Source organism: Coturnix japonica, chromosome 15 (assembly GCF_001577835.2).
Source record: "Coturnix japonica isolate 7356 chromosome 15, Coturnix japonica 2.1, whole genome shotgun sequence".
Classification (NCBI taxonomy): Eukaryota; Metazoa; Chordata; class Aves; order Galliformes; family Phasianidae; genus Coturnix; species Coturnix japonica.
The window spans coordinates 8,048,309-8,075,403 of NC_029530.1; the positions used below are offsets into that span (position 1 = coordinate 8,048,309).

Here is a 27,095-nt window from a genome sequence, read left to right on the forward strand (position 1 = left end):
TACGTTTTAACCAATGTTTAATTTCCAACTGTGGTGCAAAATGTGAGATTCTTCACCATTCTGTGGTACCACCAATTTCTGAAACCCATGGTTAGCTATGGAACCAGACACCAAGAGGTTTAAAATGGGATGGGAAGCAGTTCGTAACTGTTTCAGTAGCCTTTCTGGCTAGGAGTATATGGAATAATGGAAACGACTTATGCAATCAACAGCCAGAACATAATCACCAGAGCCACAAACAGGAAGAGGCGGGATAGGAACTGCTCATCCACATATTGAGGAGTCCCTGGAACAGCTGGAAAACAGGAAGTAAAGCACAGCTCAGCATCTTCCTCTGCTCTAGAATATTGTGTATTCTGCATATAGTACACTCATTACAAACATATATATATAAAATACATAAGAAATCCACCTGCTAAAAAACTGCTGCTGTCAGTACTGCCTACCCCTAGATTGGTTATTTATGCTGGAGAACTAAAGAGAAGCATGAGCTCCCTGTAGCAGGACTTGTGGTAAGCTTACTCATGACTAATAGCAGCAGACAGCTCCAGGTGCTACAGCACAGCCAGATGTGCTTAGGGTACTGCTGGGGACAGTTCTTTGCCAATGCAGGTATGGCATGAAAAACATGTTTCTGTTTGTTACAGTTTCTAGGCCATATCATAGACTGTAGGTTTGTGTGTGCAGAACAGGTGGACTCTTTGCTGTCACTATTTGTGGTACAGAGCACTAGTTTAATATTTTCTTTCTTTTCATTTTCACCCTTTATAGAAAATGCCCTTTCCTGCTGTTTCCAAAATATGGGTCTCCTCCATACAAACCCTTACTGACTCCTTTTTAGTACAAGAAACTCAAGTCCAACTTGCCTCATTTTTCAGTAATAAAGTTCTTCCCTCACTCAGTCTCTGCCCACGGCCTCCAGGAAATCAGTTGGAAGTGACATATGTATAAGCCCTCATACAAAACATGTAAGAAATGGACTGTGTTTTCCCATTGCATGTTTTCCATCATCCTGAATTTCCATATACTGTACTGATTTACTTGACTTCAGAAAGATTTGTCATTTAACAGGTTATTTGTTTAAGTTACACAAGGTTTTGTAAAATATGTTTGTGATAGGTCTCTCTAAGAAGAAAGGATGCAGGTACCTGGAGGAGGTCGCCCGTCATTTATGTTAAATGCTGTGGCAAATATACCAAAGGGAAACGCCCCAATTCCAAATGACATTTGGAAGCCACCATCTCCAAACCCGAAGCCTTGGAATCCCTGCAGAGAACAAAGCAACAGAAGAGAAAAAAGGTACAAATAATTTAAAGCCTATTTCAGAATTGTTTGCAAAAGTGCAGACGCCCTCTTATTGGCTTTCTTGAGACTGAAGTAGTATCATGTAGTGTGGCAACTTTTAGTCTGCTGCTGTTGTCAAATACTTTCCAAGTTGTCATGCTTAAAGCATTTATCACAGCAGTAAACTTGCTAGAGTAACCTAAAAGTCTGAGAAAATGGTAAGTAGGAATCACACTTCTTGCCTGAAGGCTGCAAATTAACAAGTGTTTATATAATTGTTTCAACTTAAAACAGTGTGTATTTGACAATAGATTAAACCCAACATTTAAAAATTGTATTGATAATTCTGTATTAGCAGCTATTAGCCATATAGCTATAAGAAAGATACTGTAGAAAATAACCTGCATTTATTTTTTTATACATGTGCATCGTCTAAACATTCAGTAAAGGGATACACTGCCAGTGGGATGGCATTGGTCACTACAAAGAGCAGTACCAAAACCCAAGCAAACTAAAAAATTATATCAGAATTCAAACTGATGTGGCATATAATCACCAAAGATCTACATTGCAACAATATTGACCCAAGGGCTCCACACTAAAATTCCACCTCAAATCAGAGTGTTCTGAATTAAGATGAACCCTACAGTATAAAAGCAGTGAGAAACTTGAGAATCAGCTATATATAAATCTAAGTAGTTGCATCACACTTAAAAAGTGGACAGGTCACTGCTCTGTATTCTATAATCCAGTGAACTGTCTTCAGATCTCAGAATTAAAAATGACCAACTGTGAAAAACCCCTCTGATCTATTCAACAGAGGACAGATATTATTTCGCTCACACAAGAAAAGCCAAACGTTTTTGTGCCAATACTTATGACTCCTGTCAGATGCTATATTGTGAAGGACACTGTAAGGGGCGAACTGCAGGGGACAGCAAAGCACTTTGCATGGCAAGCCCTACATTTGCAGGAAACAGGAAGGCAGCACCACTACTTCTACACCTTCATTTGAGACTCCTGTGACTTGCATTCAAGCTTTTAGCTGGTGCAATAAGGACAGCAGATGATTTAATAAGAAAGCAACTCTCTGGTGAGAGAAAACTCCTATGCTCCCAACCCATACAATATAGAAATGTTCCTTAATAACACCCAGTAAGAGCTGTTTGCTTGAATCACGTGGCGCATGCTCTCAGAGGACCCTGGGCTGAGTTACCTGGAAATACACAACTGTTTCATCAGGTCACTGTCATTGTGCCAGAAAACACTGTTGTCTGCTCCATGGCTACTGCCACATCGCTAACATACACCAGCTGCTGTTTGCATTCGTTTTATGTAATCTCCTCAACAAAACCACAAATCCTACTTCAAATTTGCACATATCCACCAAACATATCTACTTTTCTTCTTAAAATGCAAGAGTACAGTTACATCCTATAGAAAATTCAAAGCAAAGTGTTTCTTATGACTATATATGGAAAGCTGTCAAGTGTAGAGAACAGCATTTCCAGCAGTCCCACTAAGGGCTGTTTTCATCAAGCACAATTCAAGCTATTGCATTCTTTAGGATGGTAAATAGCACTACGGGAATGGAGTTTTCTGCCACACAGCACCTGTCACCTCTATTGTGTCCTCCAAGATGAACTAAGCATTACCATCAATGAAAACAAGACATCTGCTTCAGCTTTCTTTTTCCCCACTTACCCCTCTGTTCTCTGGTTCAGGTCTCTGTCCTTGGGGTCGTGGTGGTGTTTTCTCTCTACAAAGAAATTGTATAATTAGCTCAAATTTGAGCACACAAACAGCAGTATCTGCAATTGGTTTGTTCATAATACAGAACAGACTCAGGGAATGCTCTCACAGGGCCATGCTGCAGCAAAACTGAAAGTAATGTGACTGAACAGACCCAACAGCTACATGAAATTTCAGGATCACATCCCTGAACTAAGATATTGCGCTTTTCAGTATAAAAAAAATTCCATTGCAAAGGCTGGAAACTGATGATCAGTAATGAAGTCCACGGGCATTTTATTCAGTCAAGTAACATCAACTGAACCCTACTACTTCTGTTAATTAACATCCAATTAACATAAATTGCCAGTCAAATAAAGTATGTAGATTCAAACCCTAAAAAAGCCAAAAATAGTTAGCAGAGATGTTATTTCTATCAGTCTTTTGACAACACCTCGCACTGTGAATCCAACAGTTTGGTAGTTTCACATTAAACCCTAGCAGTTGTCACATGAGTAGTTGTATTTCTGCTTATTACCTGGGGTCCTGTTGTCCAGTGCTGCCTCTTCCATACAGCGGAATAACTTTATCTCGACTGATTCCTGCTTTGCAGACAGGGCACACTTGTCTGTTTGGCCTGGTTTCTAACCACTAAAAATAAATAAATAAAATTATAAGAAAGCTAACAAAACCATAAAAACAGTGTGCAGATCTAATTTGCAGCCATCCAGAGAGATTTTAGGAGCCTCTCAGGAAGGTGGGGAGCAAAACGTTGTACTAAATACTAAGTGCTCCATCAAAGTGTCGACATTTTGGTTATTGTTCTGCCGCAATCCACTTGCAGATGTGTACACCATTAGAACTGCACTGGAAAAGTGCTAGGAAATAAACAGTACCAACAGCTTTGCATAAGCCAAAGCCTAGCACAGACACCCTCCTGCCATCCTTTTCTATATTGGCACCACAAGGTACAATATACTTATGCAACAAGAAGTACACTCAGCATTTAAGCCTGCAAACTAAACCTAAACCTTCACGAACTGCCTACAGTAATTCTCCTACCAAAACCAGCAATACCTATTGGGTAAGGAACAGAAATGTGGGAAGTAAGCAGAACAGAATCTAAGTTTTCTTTATGCTGAAAGTCTAGATTGTAAGTTCTTGTGCATGAAATTTTATCAGCACATTGCAGTTGTCCTGGAAAAAACAAGGTGCATTTGAGAAGGGGGAGGATACTCCAGAGAATGAAGGGCTTTATTGAGTCATTGGAGCTGATGAAAGACAGTGCAAAAGGAAACCTCTCTTACCTGGTGTAAACAAGGCCAGCTGTGAGCATTCCCAGGACAATTTGGTCACAGAGAAGAAAAAAAAAAAAAGGGAGGAGGGGAGGAATATAATTAGTTACTCACAACTTGATCTCACAAATGTATAAAGTGCACCCCAGATAACACAGTTTAGAGACAACAGAATCCTGGAATCCAGTTGGTCCAGTTCCATAACCTCCCATTAAAGCAATTTTTGAAAGCACAGCCCAAGCCCAATCTGCAGGTTATGCAATTTAATTATATTGCTAACGTGGTCATCTCCATCACCTTTAATTCCTGAACCTTCATCCATATCAAAGCCCCACACAAAAGCTTAATTTATCTCTTGGTATTTACTGCAAATTTTCTCATCAGATCTCACAGAAAAATATTCCTGAGTTAAGATGCAAATGAGAAAAATGCCAGTAATGAGACTCCAGGATCTGAATAGAATTCACGAGAGTCATCTGGTTAAAACATTGGGCACTTCTGTAGAATTGTGGAATAATTCTGGCTGGAATGGACCTCAGGCAACTTCTTGTCTAATCTGTTGCTTAAAACAGGGCCAGCTGTGAGATCCAATTTGGTCCCTATTATGCAGTGCTATTCCTGAGGTTAAAGTAACACGGCAACTTATGTATCCAAAGGAAAAAAATAAAATACAAGCTAAACCTGCTCAGAGGCCATCTGCTGTCAGAGTGGTCTTTGCAACACTATTCAGACAAGATACATTCTATTCTTTAAGGTTCCATTCTGTGACTGCAGACCTTCCAATAGTTTTATCTTAATATGTCTGCAGCAAATGATTTTCCACCTCCTTTAGAATAAAAACCTGTACCTTTAGACATTACATACATTAACACAGAAAATAAATGCCCTTTTAGGCCTCATTTAATTTATGAGCAGATTTAATCTACTGCATAAAATACCCATGTCTATGTTTCATATCATTTTAGTGTTCAAGAGCATATTCTAAACTGAGCTACCTAAATAAGAAGCTGTAAAAAGTTTAAGATGCAAAAAAACTTCCTTCCTGGAACATAAACATTTAATAGGTAAAAATAGTTTTGAGGCAAACCCAAACTGCTTCTTACCCAAAGCCACAGCCCTCACTGAGTTTAAGACAAAAACTAATTTTTATTTAATAGAAATATAAACAGAACATGATCAGAGAGATGCACGGTGTTCTGGTTTATCTGTGGGGAACTGTGTACTTACCAGAAGAGATGTCCGCACAAGCTGATAACTGCATCCTTGGCAGTGTCTAAACAGATGTTACATTCAAAAGTGTTGTCCTGATTAGTGTTGTCCCCAGCTCCATTACTGCTGCTGCTGCCACTGGTCCCTCCAGTACTGGAGCTCTTTGTTGATGTGGAAGTTGTAGGTCCTTTACTTGCCATCCTGAGGAGCTGCCCAGACACAACAGCAAGAAAATTTTCCTGTTGCAATCCTAACAGTGAGAAAGGAAAAAAAAAAACAACCCACATTATTGGCATTATAGTATCGCATTCTTGTCCTTATTCAAACTAGCAGTAATTTACCTAAGAAGCACTTGAATCCTATTGTTGATGGTTTTAGTTTAATGTCGTTTCTAAAAAAAGATCTCTCCTGGCTAAGCTACTTTAGAATCCTGTAGTAGGACCTGACGTTACATGGCCTGTAATTTAAACTTACTGACAAGAAATTCAGGTCCGCAGTCAAAACGTATTTTCTCATAAATGCTATTTGCTGTGAGAAAGATGAGCTCACCTGGTCATACTTCAGAGTTATCAAACATTTCTAACAACTATAGCAGCAACACAGAAATTACTAAACCAACACTTTCAATTCTCATTAGTATAATCATATTTATCAGAGAACACCATTTATTTTATTTCAGTAGCAACAACATCTCTAATCTGTTGCAGGAATGTGAACACCTAGAATAGGCTGTGAGAGAGAAACAGGTGACTATCTATGACTATCTGAACCTTCTGACAAAGCACAAACAGCAAAGCATTTGAAAAGGGGAACCTGAATTTTTCAGAAGCTAAATTCTTTGCCAACTTACCCCAGAAGCATTTAAAGCTCCCTTAAGTGCTCCCTCTTGGTAGCAGTGCTGAAGCACAGGCTCAGGACAGCAAAATAAAACCTCAGTATCTGTAGCTGTTACAGTCAAAACCCTTTTTCATACAACACAATCCAACCACACAGTCAAGTAAGCTTCATACACAAGCCTCGTGAAAGTTCTGCTGTGGTGACACTGAGCTACAACAAGGGAGAAGATGAGATTTATTCCTGCAGAGCCTTTTCACTCAGTTACATCATTTCACACAGTGTCCCAGAAGGGCAGTTTAGTATTCACAGATGCTGCACTTTAACACACATTGCTTTCAGCACTGCTTAGCATTTCACACCGCTCAGCAGCAAGGTACTTCATTGTACTAAATAAAATTCATGTTATTTCCGAGCAGATGGAAATGCTGCCAGATGACAAACCACACAGTAAGGATGCCCAGGGTTTTCACACATCCCTGCTACCAGAACTGTTGCTAGCACCCATCTATCTTGCTCAGTAATGCCTGAAAACTTACCAACTCAGACCTATCCATATGTGCTGGGAATTAATATCAATATTAAGAAAGTCTCCCTAAAGTTGAGAGGATCTAAATGTGAAACACCACCGTGATTTTATGGAACGGGCGTGAGAGATGCCTGGCCCTCACATCTGGCCACATAACAAGAGGCAACCATGTACATGAGGCAAATACATTAACTTCTGTGTTCCTGAAACCAACGTGGGAAGCAATGTTCTTTTCTCCAAATTCAATTCCATATATTTAACACCAGAAATACACAGATAATATCTTCATCTTCTCTAACATCTGATTAAAAATGCAACCCCTCAAAAAAAAACCAAAACAACCAACTCACAGCATTTAGTAACTATGAGAAAAAGAAGCAATAAGGATACAATTACTTCAATGGAATAAAGATGGCTGAGACAGATACAAAGATTGAAACAATACAATGTGACAGGCAATGAATTTTCTCTCCTAGAAGGTCTATGGTACTCTGTCCTGGAATCCTCTCCTAATTCTTTGTCCATAGGCTTACTGAGCTTGATGACCTATTAGGATTAAAATGATTTGAAGTATCAAAAATATCCCAAAATGCAACAGTAAAAATAAATAATCTTATCCTGAGAAGCCTTCACAATGCTTTCCTCTTCTCTATGGAATGTGGTTTAACATAAACCAGGTCCATAGCAGGTGCTATCCATGTGTTGACCTGCAAAGCACACTGAACACTTACAGAGATGCAAGAATGAAACAGCATCGAGTGACTAAAATGTGCACTTGATAACCACGTGTTGCATTACTTGCAACACAGTCTGAATCCTCAGGTAGGAGTTCAACTGCAAATTCAGCCTGTTCCAAATGTGGAACAAACTGTGAATTGTTGAAATGGCTCTTGAGCTACTTTAAACTCCAAGACAGAACTTGGAAGGGAGGCATGCAGCGGGCCAAACAGACCCTGTTTTCTGTTTGATTTACAGCTCAAGATGAAGACTGTGAGTGCACTGGGATATACAACAACTTTTGGGGTTAAGCAAACAGAATTTAGAGAGCAATGACTGGACAGATGCCAGTCTAGGTTTGCTAAACCCTCGTCTTTGATCAGCTCTCCAAATCAACCCCAGGAGCACAAGCTGCAAACCAAACAAGTGAAAGGATAAAAGTCAGTTTTTATCCTTTCACTTGTTTCAAAAGTGAAACAAGTGTGATCTAACTGCGAGCATTCAAAGATCTTATTTTTCTTTTTATTTGATTTGCTCTCTATGTATTTGCAGGAAATTACCACTTTTGCTAATTATAAGCTGTTTATACCAGCTGTTTACTTCATTTTAATAGTGACCCCTATAATATCCCAACAGGCTGCTCCAAAAGTGATTGAATCACTGGGATTCATCGCATGCAGAGTAGCAGGAGTATCAACAGGTGAACGGTTATGAAACAAGTCAGCTGCAGCAGTCTTCCTAAACTAAAGAAAGCCTGGTGGGAGGTGAAGACATGGAAAGGGAAGCTGCATGGTTAGGGATCCAGCAGGACTCCCAGTGAGGTGCTGAAAGAGCAAGTGCAGCTGACAGAGCTGAAGCTGGACATCCAAGAAGCAGATGGTGCACCAAGAACTGAACAGTCCACGACTACTGAGAGCAGCAGGTGGACCCTGAAGGAAGTAAGTGTGGGAAACCAGCAGTCTGTATAGTAATAGAAAAGTCACTGACAGGCAGTAAGAAATGCAACTCAAATCCTTCAAGAACTAATCTGTGAATATAGCGGGAGAAGCTGCACACCAGGAAAACATAAGCCCAATGGATGCTGTAAAAGACCTTATTTCTGGGCTCAGCAAATTAGAAGTGACTGTCCTAGAATACACTGACCTAACTCTAAATACACAAGAGAAACTGTTCAAGACAGCCTGGGAGTTTCCACTGCAAGTTAAAAACATATAAAACATTCAATTGGAAACAGAGCAGAGCAGGTGAATGATAACTGAGGAGAGACAGAGGGAAGCTGATGTCATTAGAGTGAAACAGCTACAGCACATATATTGAGAGCACAACAATATTAAAGTGCTTTAAGTATTTCATTTTTAATCTTATTTCTTGAGCAGTGAGGGGAAAAAAAATCCAGTGACTGGTTGGTTTACTGATAAAACTTGAAACTTGTTTCTTTTCCCAGCATCTAACACATAACAATGAAACAGTGCATTGTTAGACTGGAATTCCACCAGAAGGACACTTTTCCATCCTTCTTTGCTAATTAATCCTATTTTCTCTGGGACTTCTGAAACAATCCAGCCCTCATTCATTTCTGAAACAAGCCGATTTAGTTTCTCAGCTTCCTGCTGTTTCAATGGAAAGGAAAACGTGTCAGTTTTTCCTATGACCGAAATGATAACGTCATTTTTTTGGATACCTCTGTTGTAGAAAAGGAAAATCAGCATCAGAAACCCTATGAAAAATACTGACAGTTTATATAAATACTTGTCACACGCAGGTTTAACAGAAGTCTGTTCTTAACCTATTCCAGCTGTCTGGACTTCAAGTAAAAGCCGCAGATGATCAGAGCTGATAATTGTTGGCAGCGTCCAGAAAAAGGTACGTGTACTTCTCGACAGTTGTTTTAAGGTAGATGTGAGCAGATACGTGACTGTTAATCATTAAAGGCACTTTATATCTTGTTACATTTTTACTCTGTCCCACTTACATATTTTAACCCTTTTGGAACATTTCCTCTAAGTCCATCTTTTCACTTACCATAACCCAGGCAGCACCACGCAGCTGCTTTTTAGTCTCACCATAAAGCCCCAGGATCCAAAGCTGTGTGCTCATCTCTCTGCTCAAAGCATCCATTTACCAGCAGAGCAGCGTGCCCTCGCTTGGCCTCATTTTGTTAATTGGGATTCCGCAACACAGGGCTGCGTTACAGGCACTGCTGGGTGCAGCCCTCATGAACAGCTCTGTGGGCAGCTGGAAAGAGCCAACACACCTCACCAGTGCACCTCACCAATGTGCCCAATGTGCCCAATGTGCCCAATGTGCCATGGTCTGACAACCAGCAGAAATGCGGCTACGGAATTGTCTTTTATCATTTGTTCCATAGAAATGTGATATAGATTCTGAGAAAATGTAGTAATGTTGAAACAATGATTTTCTTACCTCTAAGTCTAAAGGGGAAAATTAAAAAAAGAAAGCACAGCGATAGAACCAATTGGGTAACAGGAGCTGAGCGTTCTCCTGGCCTGCTGTTATGTAAAACATTACAGTTCTGTAAGCTGTTGGCAACGCGACGGGAGAAACAGGCATAGGGCCGCGGTTCGGCGAGTGCGGAGCAGCAGCGAACAGGAGCCGGCGCACAGCGGCTGCTCGGCGGCCCTGCCCGCACCCAGCGCTGCCCGGAGCGCTCCGGACGGTGCGGGAGGGTCGGGGCGCCTCCAGCTCCGCCGCCGAGTGCCGGCAGGCGGCTGCAGGCCCGGCAGGGCGGCGGGGCCGGAGGTCAGGCGGGAGGGCGGCACCGCGGGCCCGGCGGAGCGCAACCCGGGCCGGGCCCACCCCGCGCTGCCGACACCGGCCCGGGGCCCGAAGCTGCCGAGGCTTCCCCCGTCCCGCTCGGTCAGAACGGCCGCAAACGGCTTCGGCCTTCCGGGTCGCCCCGGTGACGGCCCGGCCCGATCCTTTCGTTCCGGCACCACCGAATCACGGATTCGGCTCCCCCCGTCCCCCACCCCCTCAGCCGGACCCGGACCCGGACCCGGACCCGATCCGTTCCCCCCGGCCGCGCTCACCGTCGCTCTCGGGATCCGCGGAGCCGCTCCCTGCTCGCGGCCGCCGTCACCTGATCGCCCCGGAAGCGCGGCCCGGCGGAAGGGACCGGCCTCTCCCCGCCGCTCCGCTCCGCGCTGCGGGGCCGCGTTCCGCCCGCACCGAGCGGTCTGTGCCACCGCGCTGTGAGTGAGTGAGCGCTGCCTGCCGCACCGCGGGACAGCGGCCGGATCAGCCGGATGAGCCGGGGCAGCGCTGCCTGGGCGCCGCGTCTGCCGTCCCGCTCTGCTTTCAGCGCAGCCCGTCCGTCGCGAGGCGCTGCGGGGGCTGCGGCCCGATGCCTCCCACTGGAACGAGCGCGGACTGCGCGTCATCCGCGACAGCGAGTGTCCGGGAGAGCGGGGGAGAAAGTGACAGCGGGGAACGTTACACAAAGGCAACGGAGTGCGGTGCTGTGAGCAGGAACAGCTCCGGGGACAGAGCGAACAGCCTCGAGGAGGGATTTGTGTGTACAGCTACGAGGAGAGGACGGGCCCGGGGCTGTCAGAGCTGGGACAGACTTGGAGCGGGACAACCCCAGCCTGGAGCCCAGCGCCCTGAGAGGAGCGCAGTGATGAGTGCGAGAGGAGCCTCTGTTAGAGCAGGGCGCTGTGTGAGCCGTGTCCGCTGCCATAGACGGGCTGGGAGCACGCGGATCTCACGGCACGTTCGGACGTGCCAGCTGGGAGTTAGTGTCAGTGTAAAACCGTGCGGGGCTGAGCTGCTCATCCATCGGTACCGCCGGTATGGACACGGTGACCCGGCAGCACTGCCACAACTGCCGGGCACTCGGTGTATTGCACCAGCGCAGCCCTCGGACCAGCGGGTGGAGGCGGTTCCCCGTGCCGTCTCCTCGCTCCTCCCGTTCATTCCCCGCCCTTCCCGCCGTTCTCCTCCCGTTCCGATCGCTCCGGTTCCGCCGCGGCCATCTCGTGGGGCTCGGTGGTACGGGACTACATCGCCCGGCATGCCCCGCGGCACGGCGGGAGAACTACAGCGCCCGGCGTGCCCCGCGACGCGCGTGGCTTCAACATGTCGGCGCCCAGGGCCGGCCGTGGTGTGGACAGCAGCTCGGACTCGGAGAGCAGCGACGGGGCGGCGGAGCGGTACCGGGAGGCGGCGTGGGACTGCGGGAAACTGCGGGCGGGCGGTGAGCGGGAGCGGGGTGACGGCGACCGCTCTGTGCGCTGCACGGCTGCTGCATGGCCGCTGCATGGCCGCGTCTTCCTGACGTGCCCCTTCCCTTGCAGGTGCCGTTCCGAAGGATCCGCCGCAGGCAGCTCGGCACAGCCTCAGGTATCGATCGTGTTCTGCTGAGGGAACACATGAGCTGTGCTGCTCAAGGCCTTATTGTGCCGTTGGAATCGGTGTGATTGCGATCTGAAGTGATGCTTAGTTCTAATAAATGAATACAGTTATTTCGGAAGTGTATTTGTCATCCCTCTAGCAGTAAAGCAAAAGTAATTGAAAACAAATGTCTGCTGGCAGTTTCACGAGTTCAAGTTAGCAGAAATGCCTCATTGTGCCCTAATTCTCCCGTGCCCCTGCCATGAAAAACGTTAATAGTTACATACAACAAAACTGATTACTTGAAAAATAGAGGGTTGTATGCAGAAGGGCAAATAATTCCAGTGTGACTGAAAACCTGATCCTTTATTGGGTGGGAAAGCAATGTCTGAATTAGGTGCTTTGTACCAAGGGGGATGCTGAGCTACGTAAGCTTGCAGCATTTCTGCAGGCTTGGTCTCAGAAGCTGCCAGCTGTGCAGCTCAGCGACATGTTTCTTCTGGGACAGATTTGCATGAATTGTGGCAGTGCATTCAAGAAGCTCCTACCAGAGCGGGGATGTCCTGCCATCATCTCTTTGCTTCTGCAGACTGTTTCAATGAGAAAATCATCCCATTGCTGCCAGGAAGATGGCTGAATAATGTTTAACTCATTGTTAGGAACTGAACTGTTGAGTTCTTTGCTTTACTTAGCAGTTGTCTCTTATCATCTCAAATGTGGATTAGTTACTACAGGGTGGGAGATTTTACAGCCCCTTATCTGCTGTTTGACTGTGAGTGTTGGATGTTATTGCTCTTGAAGGAGATGATCATTATTTCATTTTAAACAGACGTGAGGTGAATGGCCACAATGAGGATGGAAATGAGCTACAGACCACACCAGAGTTCAGAGCACACGTTGCAAAGAAACTGGGAGCAATGCTGGACAGGTAATAGTATATGATACTATAAAGGCTTGTTGTATGGGTAAAGTACAGTGATGCTTCTGTGTGCTAAAAGTGAGAAATTAAAGATCTGAGTGCAACTTGGAAAAATTGTTTTCTTCTCAATTCCTTTATTTCTGTATTTAATGCAGACTTCCAATATTCTGTGAACTAACTTAGCTGGTCTGTTGGGTCCCTCTGGTAATGACTTCCTGCACAACACTGCCAGTCTCCACTTATCTCGGTTGTGAATGCATTGTAAAGAGGAAAAAGAAGAATGTGGATGCCATATTATCACTTAAAGGCAAACATAAGAACCTTCCATTCTTGCACACTAAAGCGATATGCATTTCAGGGTTTTACTGACAGCATGCATCTGTCTGGGCCTGCTGCTGTCTTTATTATGTGTGTAAATATCGCCCTTGGAACTAGAATTCCTGGTGTTTGAAGTTGGCTTTTAGAACTAAGTCATTCCTGTGGCATGTGTTGCTAAGGAGAGAAGGCATGGTCTGCTCTGAAAGCAGGGAGTGGAAACTTCACTCAAAACAAAACAAAAAAGAACCTGTAACGTCACCCGAGCCTCATTTCCTATAAATTTCCAATTTTAGCTCAGTTTATACAAATCTATCTAGCATCTAACTGCAGTTTTCTGTTTAGTTTCATCACTGTCTTGAAGGATTCATCAGGACCTTCACCAGCTTGTGTGCAGCAGTCTGACTGTGGAGATGATGGTGAGTCCTTGTTATAGACATTGTTGTCATTTGCTGATGCAGTTAATCAAATAATAGCAAATGAGATAAATCCTGTGCAGTGCCAGCTGTAGTTCTAGCTCTTTACTGGCTAAAGAGCACTAGCATAGGGTTTATTAACATCAGTAAAGGTTGTTACTTCGTCTTGGCTCTCCTAGGGAGGCTGTTGTTGATTGCTCTCACTTATTCTGTATCTTGGCTAAAATTCCTTTTTAAATACGTATTTTAGGTTTTCGCCTCTTCTCCTCCTCTGTCCCAGGAGGCTGTGGACAATCAGAGCGTAGCCCTGCCCCAAGGAGGAGACGGCCACCTAGTTCCAGGTGAGGTGTGTCAGCTGCTTTGCTCCTGATGTGCTATTCTAGCTCTGTTTTCCATGTTTCAGAGGCAGCAGAGACTCTTCCAAGGGATTAGAAAATTGAAGAGCTTAAGTGTGGTGTATTTATATGACTGAGATTGGAAAATAGCAATTTTCTTTCTTTCTTTCTTAAATACAAATAGGAGGTGTAAACAATTTTTGAATGCTAACTGTAAGCACTGGAGTCCTGGATTCACTGGCTGCTTTTTGGGTGTTCTGATCTTAGATAATTCTGCTTTCAATGCTTTGGATGAATTCAAGGCAAACATGTAACATAATTTCCTTCCCTTTTATTACCTTTCCAGTGACTCAGACAGTGACCAAGAGTGGCAAAAGTGCCAGGAGGCAGCTGTGTCAGCATCAGACATTCTGAAACAAAGTGCTTTTCCTGCACTGTCCCAGGATTCCAGCCAGAATGTGTGTCAGGGTTATGTAGAACACAGACAGAAGAAAAAGAAGAAAAAGAAAATGAAGGGAGAGAACAAAGCTGAAGAGAAAATAATAGACCCAGCAGAGTGCGACCAGGTCAGCAAAGATTTGCTGCGGTTGGTTTCTGCAAACGGACAACACAAGAGACAGGACAGCAATCATACAGATAATACAGTGTCACCAGGAGCTGGGAAGAAGAAGAAAAAGAAGAAAGAGAGAGAATAAAGATTTTGCTCTGCAAATGGGCAGGTGATTGTGATGAATGGAGGATGCTGGGAAAATAACAGAGTTGCTGCAGATGAGGGAGAACTAATTGGCAAAGCTTTTGTTCTAAAAGCTCTGTGGCCTGGGAGTCTAATTAAGGCCACTTCCTATGTTGTTGACCCCCCCTTGGGGAGCACTTTTCTCCTAGCACAGCAGTTATCTGTGCTGCTGCGTGTGCAGTCCTGGCGCAAAAGGATTAAATACTGTACACAGACCAGTATGGTGGGGGGTGTAATCATAGCTGCATCCCTTCTGATCTGTTCTCTTACATGCTGAAACCAAATCTTGTCTCCTGGAGAATGCATATGATGAACTGAACTCAGTTTACATGGCAACAGGTGGTCAGCTTCTTTTTTGCTTTGATTTGCCTGTGGGGAAACTCATTCATTGAGGAGCATCTGGCAGATGTTGGTCCCTGCCCCCCCTCCATTTTTTTTTCCACCTCTATGATTATCGAAACAATCTGCTGTTGAAACCTGCTGTGTTACTGATCCCTCTGTAGTCCACACCTCTCCAGGGCCCCTGCCTGTAAACAGAGGTAATGAATTGAGCTTATTTTGAGGTTGTTAAAAACAAGCAGTTCTGCTGCATCCTTCTAAATTTCTCTTAGAGTGTTTCCTGTTTTTTTTTTTTTGTTGTTGTTGTTATTAAATTCTTATACAATATTAGTCTTAAATTTGGCAGGTTTGGGGGACAGCATCTTTCTTGCTGTGTTAAATAGCTCCCCCAGCAGAGACAAAAAGGGCTGAAGATGGCTTTTCATTTGAGTGCTGATCAACGCTGTGAAGTTGTTACAGGAAATACTTTAATCTCAGTTGCTGAGTTTCAGACCTCGTTTTGGTTGACTACGATTTTTGTCTGTGAAAACACAGTGGGTTTTGGTACTTTTTAGCATGGCTCTTAATCTGTTTGTTTAAGATTCAGTATTCCAAGATACAACCTGTTATTTGGATCAATACTCTGCTTCTGTTGAGTTTCAGTAGGTCAAATTCATTGGCTCTATTCAAGAGACCTAAAAGCTGGATTAGAGACACCAAAATAGTGCGCTGATGCTCTTTGAACACAGGGAGGAAACAAGATGTTTTCCTTCCTACTGTAAGATCCTTGTTGTTTGTCACTTGAGAGAACACGGCGTCCAAAAAATGGAAAGACTAGAAAATTGCCTTGGAAATAATCTGAACATGACTGAAACTATTTGTTTTATGGCCAGTTAAAACTTCAGTTTGCTGAAGCTAGCGCCTAGAATGTCAAGTGCATATCAGTCTAAACATTATTTTTTGCCTTGTTCTATATGTTTGGTTTCTTTTCCTGCTTTTTTCTGAATGGAAGTTAAAATTGATTTGCAAGTAACGCACATGGCAGAGCAAGAAGCCATCCTGAAAAAATTCCTGAGAGAACCTAGTTACCAGAATTAATTTCTGGTTCTTGGCGATATCCAGCACAAGGACAAACTCTTATGGACATCTGCAATACTGAAATTTCCAGGTATGATGACCAATGAGTTCACTGTTCTTTAATTCTTCCACCTACCTTTATCTGTTGAGTCTTGAGCATGTTCTGTTGTCCTGCTCACAGTAGAAGGAATAGCTCTATCACAGTGTCAAAAACATGTTAACTGGGTCTTTTCTTAGGACATATCAGTGATATAAAGACTCAGAGTAAATAAAGAAGAGGGGAATAATTAGAAGAGGAATTACACAAGTAGAAAGTTTTCATTTAGTGCAAATAAGGCTTTTAGACTCCAGGGAAATTATTTTCATATCAAGAACTACAGAATCTACCCTACAGGGAAGGCAGGAGTGAACGGTGTTCTATAACAACCATCCAGGTTGTCACTGTCATAAAGCTGAGGGAACTCCTGCTGTCTGTGGGGTGTGGAGCCCCGCTGGGTGTTGTGTAATGTTGGGACCTGTGCAGGATGCCACCCCTGGGTCACTCAGCACAATGTGTGAGATGAGAATACACGTGGTTAATGCACAGAGCTGAAGTCTCATTGCTGCTGTTTAACTTTAATTTCTGCATTTAAAACAAAGCAGAGCTATATATATATATAAAAAAGTAACCAAGCCATTTCCACTAGGATAGCATGATTTTAGAGTAGGTCATTTTGAACTGAGAATGCTTGGGATTTTGTAGTTAATTAAGGGGCTTACAACTCGTAGTCCATGATCTCATACTTGACAGGTTTTTGTCAAACCATTTCTGATTCAGTTTCTTGGTGATTCTCATTGCAAAGTCAGAAGCCAGGTTCTCACTCTTGCCTCCAAGTTGACGTTATCTCTCATAATTCCAATTGAGGTTTCCTTATAGCAAAGGTGGAGAGTGCTTTAAAGATAGAGTTCCTTTTTTGGCAGCTCAATTTTTCTCTTTTCTGTGTGGCTTACTTTGGTGTTGGCAGGTTTGTACAGGTCCAACCAAAGTTCTGCCTACATCTTGGCATTGTTTTGCTGTATTCCAGTCAGATCTCTGACTTTATTGCACTCCTTCAGCAGCCACAAGGATGTCTGGTCATTCTAGGCTGGCTTGTGGGGTTGGGTTTGGTTTTGGGGGTCAGTGAATCCTATCAGCGCCAGCATCACTGTTCCATAGCTCCTGTTCTGAGCCATTGCCACTGGAGGCAGCTGAATGAGGGATTTGTGAGGCAGTAGAGGTTGGCTGACTGCAGCAACTGTTCCTTCCAGTGGAAGGCAGTGGTGACAGTGGTGGCAAACACAGCTGGAGTTGCACCTTATGCCTTGGTCCTGGCAGCCTCCCCTTGGGTGGCTGTCCTGGTGTTACTGAGTGGAGGATGCCATCTGCGTGGAGATGAAGGTCTCAATGACGTTATGAGTGGATGGCAGCAGCTGACTGTGGCTGTTGGTGGAGTCAGAGCTCTGGTACAGCACCAGGCTGCTGGAGGACACTGTTAAAAGTACAGGTAGAAGTTAAGTACAAACAATCAGTGCAGTCCCCTCCTCATGTGTGCACATATAATACGTGCTTTAAGAGAGGAAGTGGCTGCTCCTCTTACCAGCAGGGCTTGAGGTGAGGCGAGGGCCAGACTGAAGGTGCTGGATGGTTGTGTCTTGGTTCTGTAGGTGTATTGCTGGTGCCTGTGACACTGGTGTATGGATCCCAGAATCTGTGTGGGTTTCTGAGTCAGATGTGAATGCCTGGAGAAAAGAGTTAACAGTGCCTGGTTTCTACATCCCTACCAACAGACGTGGGAGAAGAGGATTAGAAAGAATGAGCAGGTGCTGTTTCCAAGGAGATTAAATCTTTGATGATGCAGTGAGGAGCTTGCTCTAATGCCTCCAGCAAAGCAAGGAGGTGAGAGATCATTCTGCTGGGATGGCATTGACCACACACCTGAAAGCTCTTTGAGAAGCAAGGAGCTGCTATCAGACTGATGCAGCTGTAAGGCGGGGGGCACACATGCTGAAGGCTGTTACCTGTTTAGTTGGTGTCAGGTTAGTCAGGGCGCTGAGATTGGCTGTGTCTGTTATCACCATGGTTTGTGGTAGGAGGCCTGTATGTGTGTATTGGGCCACTTCAGACTTGGGGCCGTAGAGAGCTGTATGTGGGGGGGAAAAAAAAACAGACCGAGATCATGTGGGTGCTGGAGCTTTGCATGAGGTTGGTTTGGCTGCTTCTTCTTCTTGTGTGCAGACCTGCTGCCTGTCTATGAAACACTGGGAACGAAGGGGCAGGAGGATGAATGCAAGGGGAAAATAATGTCATAATTATAGCAATTAAGATTCAGAGCCAGCAAATGCTTTCAGAACAAAGTGTTTTGTTTTGTATGAGCAAATGAGTTTGCACTCTTACCGTGGGGGTTCTGTATCTGGGCCATGGTAGCCATGAAGGGGCTCTGGTTGATGTGGCCCTGGACTTGCTGCATGAGGGGCTGCTGGTAGGACGGGTGCAGCTGCTGGGAGAACTGGACTGGCTGCAGGGTGGTGAGGCTGCTCCCCATGCTGTTTATCACAGGTACGCTCTGGGGCTGGGTTGAAGTCAGGCCTGAAAAACAAGGAGTGATGACAGCGGCGCTGCATGCTATGGGAGGAGCAGCTGCTCTGTAATAGGAACCTCTGCAGCAGGTCTGTCAGAGCAGAGGGATCAGATTCTGCTTTGCAGGAAATCCCTTTGGTAACTGGGATTGGGAGTAGATTTCATGCCTGTGAAAATGAAGCAGGTAAGTGCAAAAGGAATAATGCAGACAGGTACTATAAAGAGCTCCTCTGACTTCCCGTGTTTGTTCCTGCAGTGCCTCCTGTTGTAGCAGTACAGATCACTTTCCTCTTAAGCAATAACATGATGTAGGTTTCAACTGGGGAGTCCTCACTCAGAAGTGAGCTCAGAGCATCGCCTCAATGACTCCTTCCTTTATTCTTTTCTATTAAGTTGTAGGTAACAAATGACTATGCTGTAGCTGCCCAGCCACATGGAATGAAGTTTAAGCTCATTTTGTTTGGGCTGCTGATTTATGGAATTTGAACCAGTGAGAAAGGCAGGAGGTTTCACTCATCACATCAGTCCTCATCTCTGTCTATACCATATTCCTGGAAATAAAGGGTACGTTCCTACACCCTATTCATCAAGCCTCTCTAGCACTGAGAGAATACTGTGGAAGTCACTTCTAATTATTCTTGGCTTGCACACAATTGGAATCAATATTGTAATCTCGGCTATAAATTGGGACATGGAAATTAGTTCACGGTTGTTGACAAACAGGACCTCTTTCTTCCTGAGAAGAAAGTAAGAAGAGAGCACACATTTTATTCTCCTCTCTAACGAGATGCACTTTGGCAGTCCGTTATTCCTGGAGTGAAAAGAAATGTGAGAGCAGTCCAGGAAAACTGGTGAGGTAAAAAAACAAGCGTGTATTTAAAGAAAGAAGTGATGACTGCAGATGCTTTTAGCAGGAAGTAGAGCAGGATGTTTTGTCTTTCAGGCACTGTGAACATGCTTAAATTCCCTTAACTTAAAGCTGGCATTATGTTTATACTTTGGAAGATGCACAGCACTAAAAAAAAACCATTGGCATGGGAATAGATGACAGAATCCCTTGCTTTCAAGACTTGGGTTTCTGTGTAGCTGAATTCTAACACGAATAAGGGATGTCTGTGCCTATATTTCACAGGTACTTGTCAGCAGTGCAGTTAAAGATCCTTAGTATTAGTGGCTGTTTCCCCAGGTGTGTGTCAGTGCCAAATTAGTCCTTTTATCTCTGAGGGTGAGGGAGGTAATTCCGAGTAGCTGTGAGTCCCGATGAGCAGAGTCACCATAGAAAACAACCAGCCCAACGCACTGCTCACCTATTACCAGGGTGGAGCCGCCGGTGTTGGTGAATGCAGGTGCCAGGGATGGGGTCTCACCGGCTCCGATTGCCATCACTCCGGGCAGGGATGCCATGATGAGGTTCTGGGTTTGCTGACCCAGCGTGTGGGGGTTCTGCTCCAGGCTGTGCAGGGCAGTCAGGGTGCTGACGGGGGGGAGAGTTCCTCCAGGAGCTGAGATCTGTGTGAGAGAAGGACTGTGGAGGAGCCGTCTGCAATCTGCAGCAGGCTGAGTGTGGAGAGTCCCAGCGCTGTCAGCAGCTTCCACCTGCCTGCCCTTGACCACCTGCTAACTAGAAAGACTTCACCTTTGCTCGTTTGCAGTCTTCCTGTTTTCTCATGCTCATCAATTAGCTAGCAAAGGTCAGATGTTGGAATATGAAGAGGAAATCCTTGCTCTTGTAGTTCCTTCGTGCTTAAAGACTAGAAGGGCTGTACAAACACAGGTGAGGGCAGTTCCACTGCACTCTCTTTGAAGGGAAGATTTTTCCTCTGCTTCACAAGTGAGGGAAGAGGGCTGTGCCCAGAGAATTAGGAAGGAAGCTCAGTACGGAATCCAGGAGTTCCTCTTCCCTTGTTCACCCCTTCCCCTGAGAAGTGCCTGTAATTTCCCTTCCTCTCAGCAGGTGTCTTTTTGTGGCCAGTGAGTTTTCAGATTAAGATTTTACAGGCCTTGTAAACCCTAGGTTTGGGTTTTTTTTTTTTCTCATCAGATATTTTTTCAGGCTACATTAACAGTTCCTTGCTGTTAGAGGGGAAGCAGAACAAATTCTGTGCTTGGATGTTGTGCTGATTTAGGCTGTGACCTCGAGTCACCAAGAAATCTGATAACTGGACTTGTTTTCTTGACCTGAAATGAAACTCATCACCTCTCTGTGCTCTAATGAGGTTTTAACTTGCAGGGCTGTCGAGAGGTCTGTAGCTGGAATATTCGTGGAACAGCAAAAGGGCATTCAAATAATTTGGCTGATGGAGAAATTTCAGTGATTTATACTGTACTTTTTCTTTCCCCCTCAGAAAAAAAAATCTGTAAGAATTTATTAGTAAGAGCAAGCACCACCAGGTTACACGGTGGGGCAAATTGTCAGTCAAATTCCAGTTCTAGAAGACGGCTTTAGAAGACTTTCAGCATCTCAGGAAAGACTTTTCTCATTGAGGAGAAAACAGAAAACCAGCAAAGTGAGTGAGTGACTACAGAGATTTAATCAAACTGATCTACAGGGAACTTAGCTTTGCCTCGGGCCAATAGGCACTAATGCAAACTTCTGCCAACAGATCCCCTGCTAGCAAGGGGAGGTGTGCAAACTGAAGATGACCAGCCATGTTGCTCTAATGCTCAATTGCTAGTTAAGTAGAAAGAGCTATTGTTTAAAAAAGAAAAAGACACAATAAAAACACCTCTCAGAAGGAAACTTGCTTTGAGGAAGGTGGGTTGCTGCAATGTAGACATCTCATTGGTGTCTGATCAACTGCTTTGAGATGTGCGGTGTTCAAGTGGCAGAGGTGATGAGTGTGGCAGGGGAAAGGGAGATAAGAGCCTGCTGGGAGGAAGGCAATCAAACCGTATCATACTTTGAGCTGTGTTCTTTTGTTGTTGGTTGTTCTGTTTTTCCACAGCAGATTGTTTAGATTAGTATTAAAGAAATGCCTGTGCTTTCATGTCCTAATGCCTCCCCTTCCCATCAGTCTGGAGTACACAGTAATCCCAACTTCTCATATTGCAAAGTCAATGCAAGGTGGTTGTCCTGTATGTGTAATAAGGTTGCTTTAAAGGATTCTAGGAAATACCATTTCTGTAGTGTCTATCCTGTGACCACCCTCTGGTCACCAGTACTTGGGTGTACATCACTTACCAGCTTGGTGTCTGTGCTCAGTAGGTTCTGGCTGGGCTCCAGCCCAGGGGGAGAAACCTGATGCAGGATGGTTTGGGTGGTCACCATGGAGCTGTTCCCGTGGTGGTTGCTGCTGGAGGACTCTGCCTCACTGGCTGGCTGCTGGTTGTACCTCACTCCTGTATCACAGTGGGAGGGAACTGTTAAAACTGAGACACTTCACCAAGTGCTGAGCTCAGTTTCATTTGTGGGCGCTCATCTCTGGACTTTTAGGTCAAAGGGGGCAGGTTTGCTGTCTCCCTTTCAGATCTCCCCCTGGTTTTTTCTTACCGTGAACTTTGGTGGGTGAAAGAGCAGGAGGTGGCTGAAGGGAGGAAGAGTTGTGAGGTGTGAGGGGGGGAGCAGAGGTGGGCTGCGGGCTGCTGAAGTTGTCCATGGCCAGTTTGTGCCGGAAAGCCTCCTCCTTCCTGCGGTTGGCAAACCAGTTGTACACTCGCACCTCGGTCACCAGGTTTGAGCCCAGACCCTGGGCCTGAGATGGGGAAACGCCTCTCTGGATACACTCTGCTCTGTTAGGAGAGAGCACAACAAGAGTTCTGCTGAATCTGCCTTGGTCAAAAGGCAGGAGTAAGTGTGCAGCCCCAAAGTGGCTGTGTTCTTATACACCATGGGGAAGGGTCCTGCTGGGTACAGCAAGACAATGGGGCATTGCTGCTTCCTTAGCAAAAGGGGAATGTTTGGTGGTAGCGTGTCATGCAAATGTGGCTGATGCCACAACCCTCATGTGGGCCTTAGCACACCGAGGATGCAAAGACTCAGCTTCTTCAGAGCCAGGCACCCTTCTTTACCTGTTGCACTCTTCTACTAGTGCCTCTCTCTCTTCTTTGCTGGGGTTCTTTTGTCTCTCATAGGCTTGGAACAGAATCTGTTGGGAGGCCGGCCCCCACTTAAAGCGGTTTCTTCGTCCCTTCTTGGTGGGCAGATCGTCTCCCATGGGCTCCTCTGTCAAGATCCCCTGACCAGCATGTGTGAACTCTGCAGGCACAAAGGGCAAGAGAGTTCATTTTTCTGGAAGCATTTTCAGCAGTTAGATCTGTTTTTCTCACAGCAGGCCTGGTAAGAGCTTACTCTTGGAGAAAAACATCATACAAAACAGAGGCTTGAATCTAGACAGGGTAAAAATAAAGTTCCTTAATCTGCTAAAACAATCAAGATATTCCTAGCAGGACTGTGTTGACCGACCACCCTTTCTCTTGCATGCATTGCACCTCAGCTCTCTCCTTGGGGAAGTGAAAACAGATGTGGGAGGCTTGAGAGTAAGTGTGACTGGGGTCCTGCTCTCTAGAACGACCCACACCCAGGCTGTCTCATTTTACTTGCAACTCGTAAATACAAAGTTAATTGATGTATTCCAGGTGGATTCCTAAATTCAGAGGTGCATGCTGCAGTGATGGGTTACCAGTGGATGTCTGTATATAGAGGGCCTGGAGCAAGATGTGATTTGTTTGTTACAGTGGTTTGTTACAGCAAGTACAATAGATTGCTGCTTTTTGCAGCTAAGGGAACTGCTGCTTTAGCTGAAATTTGTACCAGCCCAGTGCTCAGACAGAAATGTCTGTGATGTGTCAGGTACGCTGCTTTAGTCTGAGTATGGATTTCCAACTCTAATGGCAAATGAATAATGTTGCATCTCTTTAGGGAAGTGATGGGTGGAGCGGGAACTGCAGGCTGTTTTGTGATGAAGTGTTTTTCCATGTGCAGTTGGGTTCCTCCAGAAATTGCTTTTTCTGCCTTTTTGCCCCTGATAGAAATGGGCAGTAGGGGTTAGCAAGGAGAGCAGAGGCTGTTATGAAGTTTGAGAGTGGAGAACAATTGCTGCTGTACTTACGCTGGGCCACCTCTCGCTGCTTGCGGACATACCAGGTGTAGAGGGCTGCCCTTTTTTGGGTCTTCATGGGAGTGCCCTTGTTGAGGTGCTGTGAGAGGTGGGATTGGTTCAGACCAGTAGTGTCCACCACCTCGCGCTGAGGGATGTTGTGCTGCTGGAGGTAGGATTTCACCATCTTTGCTACCCGCCAGGGATCCTCTCTAGAAGGAGCAGAAAACACTTCTCAGGGGAGCTGTCAGTAACACCTGCACTCTGCAGACCTGCATTGCAAGGCACTTTGATATCCACTTAGAAGGAGCCATCTGTGGCTACTGGGGGAACTTTCCAAAACGTGGCTGCAGTCTTTGCCATCTTATTTTTATACAAGGCTTTGTATAAAAATACAAAGCTCCGTTCAGGCAACAGTCATCTGCAAATGACAGAAGGTGCTGACAAGTGACACGGACAAGGAATGTACATCCCATTCTGCTGGGAAGTAATAAGGCGTTTTTTGCTGCTAGTGAATAATGCCATAGGGAGAGAGTTGCACTGTATCTCAGCATTCAGCTGGATGTGTTATGACTACAGATATCTATTTTTCAGAGTTGACAACTATCTTGCCATTCTCTACAAACCTTTTCTTCTCTGTCCTCTTTCTTTAAGGCATAAGTGCTTGGGACAGGTGTAATTCATTTTTCCAGGACAGATTCACTGTGTTACTATGCTGAACCTAGCTCATGCCCTAAATCTTGTCAGGGATGAGAAACATGGCAGTGATTCAGGCTATGAAAACAGGCTTTCATCATACTGTCACAGGACAGCTATGCATGTAATATGTATACAGCAAGCAATCTGGCATTATGATTTTGTGCATCAGCTTTGCATTATGTGAACATACTGATTAACATCTAGATCCACTCAGACTCCTACATGCTATAAAGAACAGGCAACCTATTAATTGCCACCCTCCTTTGGGATAACAGCTGGTGGAAAACTTGAAGCTAATCTGATTTGGGATTTTATAATGAACGTGAATCTCTGACTAAGACCTCTAATTAGAATATCCACAACTGTTCCTAAGGAGGTGTTCAGTGCCAGGTTGGATGGGGCTCTGATCTAATAGGTACCTTGCCCACAGCAGGAGAGCTAAAGCTAGATGACCTTTAAGGCCCCTTCCAACCTGAGGCTTTCTATGAATTTGTGAGAATAGAGAATGTGACTTTGACTGCAGCTTCTTTGTGTTTGTCAGTTTCACTGAGACTGAAAACTACAGTAAAAATAGAAAGATTGGAAAACATGCAGCCTAGAACCAGTCAACTCAGGAGTCTCCCTATGGAGAAGATTCTGGTTCAGTTTTAACAAAGCATCCTTCTGTGTTTTGTATGCAGGATGTCTGATGGAGAAGGTTTGTGCACTGTAGAAATACAGCGGTGCTGCATCTAACACCAGCATCAAAGGAGCAGCAGAGATGAAAAAATATGTCTAATATTGTGGGTGATGTGTTGCAAGAATACAGAGATCTGAGCGACTGGCAACAGCTGTACTGTTGGCGGCTTTGTTGATTCAGTAGGTTGCCAGAGGCTGCAAAGTGATAAGCAGGACAAAGTCCACACCTGTTCTCTCAGTGCAAATACCCTTATCTCTGTTCCCCTCGCAGCCTTTCACAGTGGCTGGGTAGTCCAAGGAGCAAGCTCTGCTGCAGTTAAAGTATGGCAGAAGCAGAGATGGTTATGGTTCTCTGAAGAACCTGCTTTCTTAAAATAGGACCATTTGCTTCTCTTTTATGATGGTACACTTGCTACAGAGGCTTCAGTCTTCTGGCCTCTTCTCTTAACTATCTTCATCTTTTCAGAAGCCTCAAATTGGGCTGGATGTACAGAGCTATTCCATCTTTAGTGTTGTTCTTCCCTCTGTATTTGTGTTATAGTCTAGCCAGCACATGTGCCTTGCATTTGTTCCTGCACATAAGAGAAAAGGCTGAGACTTGCAATCTCTTCCCTTAGATCTGAGTTCTGGCTCAGATGGGGAAAGGAAGGACTGTGTCATTACTGATGGAAACCACTGTTACATATTGATTTCCTTCCTGCAGGCTGATGGCGAGTCGCTTCTGTCTCCCCTGTCAAGATCCTCACTTCTTTGTGGTAGGAACAAAGCGGGAATAATCTGAGCGTCTCTTTTTCACTGTAGTTCAAAGCCTTGTGCTTTCTTTTCTGTTTGTTTGTTTTGTATTGAGACAAAGCAGAGAGAGTTCTGTAAGGGAAAGCACTGCAGGGAATTCTTACCACAGTATAATTTCATAAGGTAGTTGCATGTAATCCAAGCTACTCTGTACACCATCAAAACACAGGCTGTAATACCAGCGCAGCAATTTATTTTGGCCCTGGACTACATCACAAAACAAGCAATGGCAGCTGCTCAGCTGATCCCTGAGATGAGCACCTGCCCAGATGCTCGGTTCCACCTGCAGAGTCTGCAGTGTTGTCACACAGATCATAAAGTAAACCTTAATTCCTTCACCAGTGGTAGGACTGTCACTGACTGTCAGTTTTCCTGTTGTAGGTGTGCTAAAATCTCACTTCCACAGTGAGTTAGAACTGGGTGTGCCTCAGTCAAGCTTTCTTCTACCTACAAGCACATTTCCTGCCTTTTTATCTTCGTTCTTCCCAAACAGAAGCTACCCCTCATCCCATTCTTGTTTTAGAGATGTTAAGTTCTTCCTGGAAGTTCTTCCTACACAATGCTTATTTCCCAAATCTTGCTGTCCTGATTTCAGCTTCTTCCTGCTTCTGAGCACGGCCTCTTTCCCTGACTCATCCCAGCCACAGGGGCCTGGGTCTTCTTTCCATTCCAGCTTCCCTTTTTCTTAGTTTTGAGGTCACTTTTTAAGGGCGTTTTCACCTCCCTTTTGTTACCTGAACAATAAGTAACCCAGGTAGTTAGTTATAAACTCAAAGGGAACAAGAGGCTGGTTGATAATTTATAGCAACATCTCAAATTTAAATGGAAAGTAAATATCAAGTTGTTAGCATTAAAGAAAACCCATTCCAGAGAGCTGGAGATGTAACATTCAGGGGACATTCTCCTTCCTTCACTCTTCTTGACTTTTCTTCTTTTTCCTTTGTTCCTTTCTTTCTCTTTTTCTTCCCTTCCTTTCTTCCCCCCCTGTTTTTCCCTTCCCTCCCCCCCATTTCTCCTTTCCTTCTTTCTTGTTCTCAAATTCTCAGGCAAGAGAATCCTTCGTAGGCTCGGAATTGCTGTTTGGACCAGAGCTCACTTAAGCAGAGGTTCAGAGCTGTGAAGTTCTCAGCACTGTGCTCTGCCCCTTTCCTCTGGAGCCTGCTAGACAACCCTCACTGATGCCAGTGCACACCTGGAGCCGTGCTGGGCAGAGAGCAGGGCAGGTAAGA

General features: G+C 44.8%; 4 protein-coding genes across 7 annotated transcripts in view; 2 read left to right on the top strand and 2 right to left on the bottom strand.

The window, feature by feature from the left end:
- RNF185 (ring finger protein 185) lies at positions 1 to 11,425 on the bottom strand. Of its 2 annotated transcripts, none has more exons than XM_015877973.2 (7): positions 10,650 to 11,425; positions 5,538 to 5,769; positions 4,323 to 4,341; positions 3,554 to 3,666; positions 2,989 to 3,043; positions 1,149 to 1,266; positions 1 to 295 (listed from the first exon to the last, which is right to left on the bottom strand). In XM_015877973.2, the coding sequence occupies exons 2-7, from the start codon at positions 5,717 to 5,719 to the stop codon at positions 198 to 200; spliced, it is 585 nt and encodes a 194-aa protein (XP_015733459.1). In that variant the 5' UTR covers positions 5,720 to 5,769; positions 10,650 to 11,425; the 3' UTR covers positions 1 to 197. The 2 variants fall into 2 exon arrangements, with proteins under 2 accessions (XP_015733459.1, XP_015733460.1); XM_015877974.2 differs by lacking the exon at positions 10,650 to 11,425 and adding an exon at positions 10,024 to 10,317.
- The window catches only part of C15H12orf43 (chromosome 15 C12orf43 homolog), a gene marked incomplete at its 5' end in the record, with an annotated part of 25,271 nt that continues 9,600 nt past the window's right edge, over positions 11,425 to 27,095 (top strand). The window contains 6 exons of the mRNA XM_015877972.2: positions 11,425 to 11,815; positions 11,916 to 11,961; positions 12,782 to 12,880; positions 13,532 to 13,605; positions 13,853 to 13,943; positions 14,284 to 16,156. Coding sequence (XP_015733458.2) covers positions 11,425 to 11,815; positions 11,916 to 11,961; positions 12,782 to 12,880; positions 13,532 to 13,605; positions 13,853 to 13,943; positions 14,284 to 14,632 — 1,050 coding nt within the window. The remainder of the gene's footprint in view (positions 11,816 to 11,915; positions 11,962 to 12,781; positions 12,881 to 13,531; positions 13,606 to 13,852; positions 13,944 to 14,283; positions 16,157 to 27,095) is intronic.
- The window catches only part of HNF1A (HNF1 homeobox A), a 16,327-nt gene continuing 5,886 nt past the window's right edge, over positions 16,655 to 27,095 (bottom strand). The window contains exons 2-10 of the mRNA XM_015877963.2: positions 23,710 to 23,909; positions 22,670 to 22,856; positions 22,152 to 22,390; positions 21,843 to 22,000; positions 19,969 to 20,170; positions 18,479 to 18,670; positions 18,103 to 18,224; positions 17,682 to 17,823; positions 16,655 to 17,573 (exon numbers count right to left, since the gene is read on the bottom strand). Coding sequence (XP_015733449.1) covers positions 17,446 to 17,573; positions 17,682 to 17,823; positions 18,103 to 18,224; positions 18,479 to 18,670; positions 19,969 to 20,170; positions 21,843 to 22,000; positions 22,152 to 22,390; positions 22,670 to 22,856; positions 23,710 to 23,909 — 1,570 coding nt within the window. The 3' untranslated portion in view covers positions 16,655 to 17,445. The remainder of the gene's footprint in view (positions 17,574 to 17,681; positions 17,824 to 18,102; positions 18,225 to 18,478; positions 18,671 to 19,968; positions 20,171 to 21,842; positions 22,001 to 22,151; positions 22,391 to 22,669; positions 22,857 to 23,709; positions 23,910 to 27,095) is intronic.
- SPPL3 (signal peptide peptidase like 3) overlaps positions 26,719 to 27,095 on the top strand; it is a 54,970-nt gene continuing 54,593 nt past the window's right edge. Inside the window, exon 1 of one of the 3 annotated variants that reach the window (XM_032447903.1) lies at positions 26,719 to 27,089. Coding sequence is in view for 2 of the 3 variants with exons in the window: in XM_015877970.2 (XP_015733456.2) it covers positions 27,045 to 27,089 (45 nt within the window). In the remaining variant the exon portion in view is untranslated. The remainder of the gene's footprint in view (positions 27,090 to 27,095) is intronic. The other 2 variants (XM_015877970.2, XM_015877967.2) reach the window with 2 other exon arrangements.

Coding starts and splice junctions, on each gene's coding strand:
- RNF185 (XM_015877973.2), bottom strand. CDS start 5,719: ATGGCAAGTAAAGGACCTACAACTTCCACATCAACAAAGAGCTCCAGT. Junction 3,044..3,553: donor ACTGGACAACAGGACCCCAG/GTAATAAGCAGA, acceptor ATTTCTTTGTAG/AGAGAAAACACCACCACGAC. Junction 296..1,148: donor TGACGGGCGACCTCCTCCAG/GTACCTGCATCC, acceptor CCTGTTTTCCAG/CTGTTCCAGGGACTCCTCAA.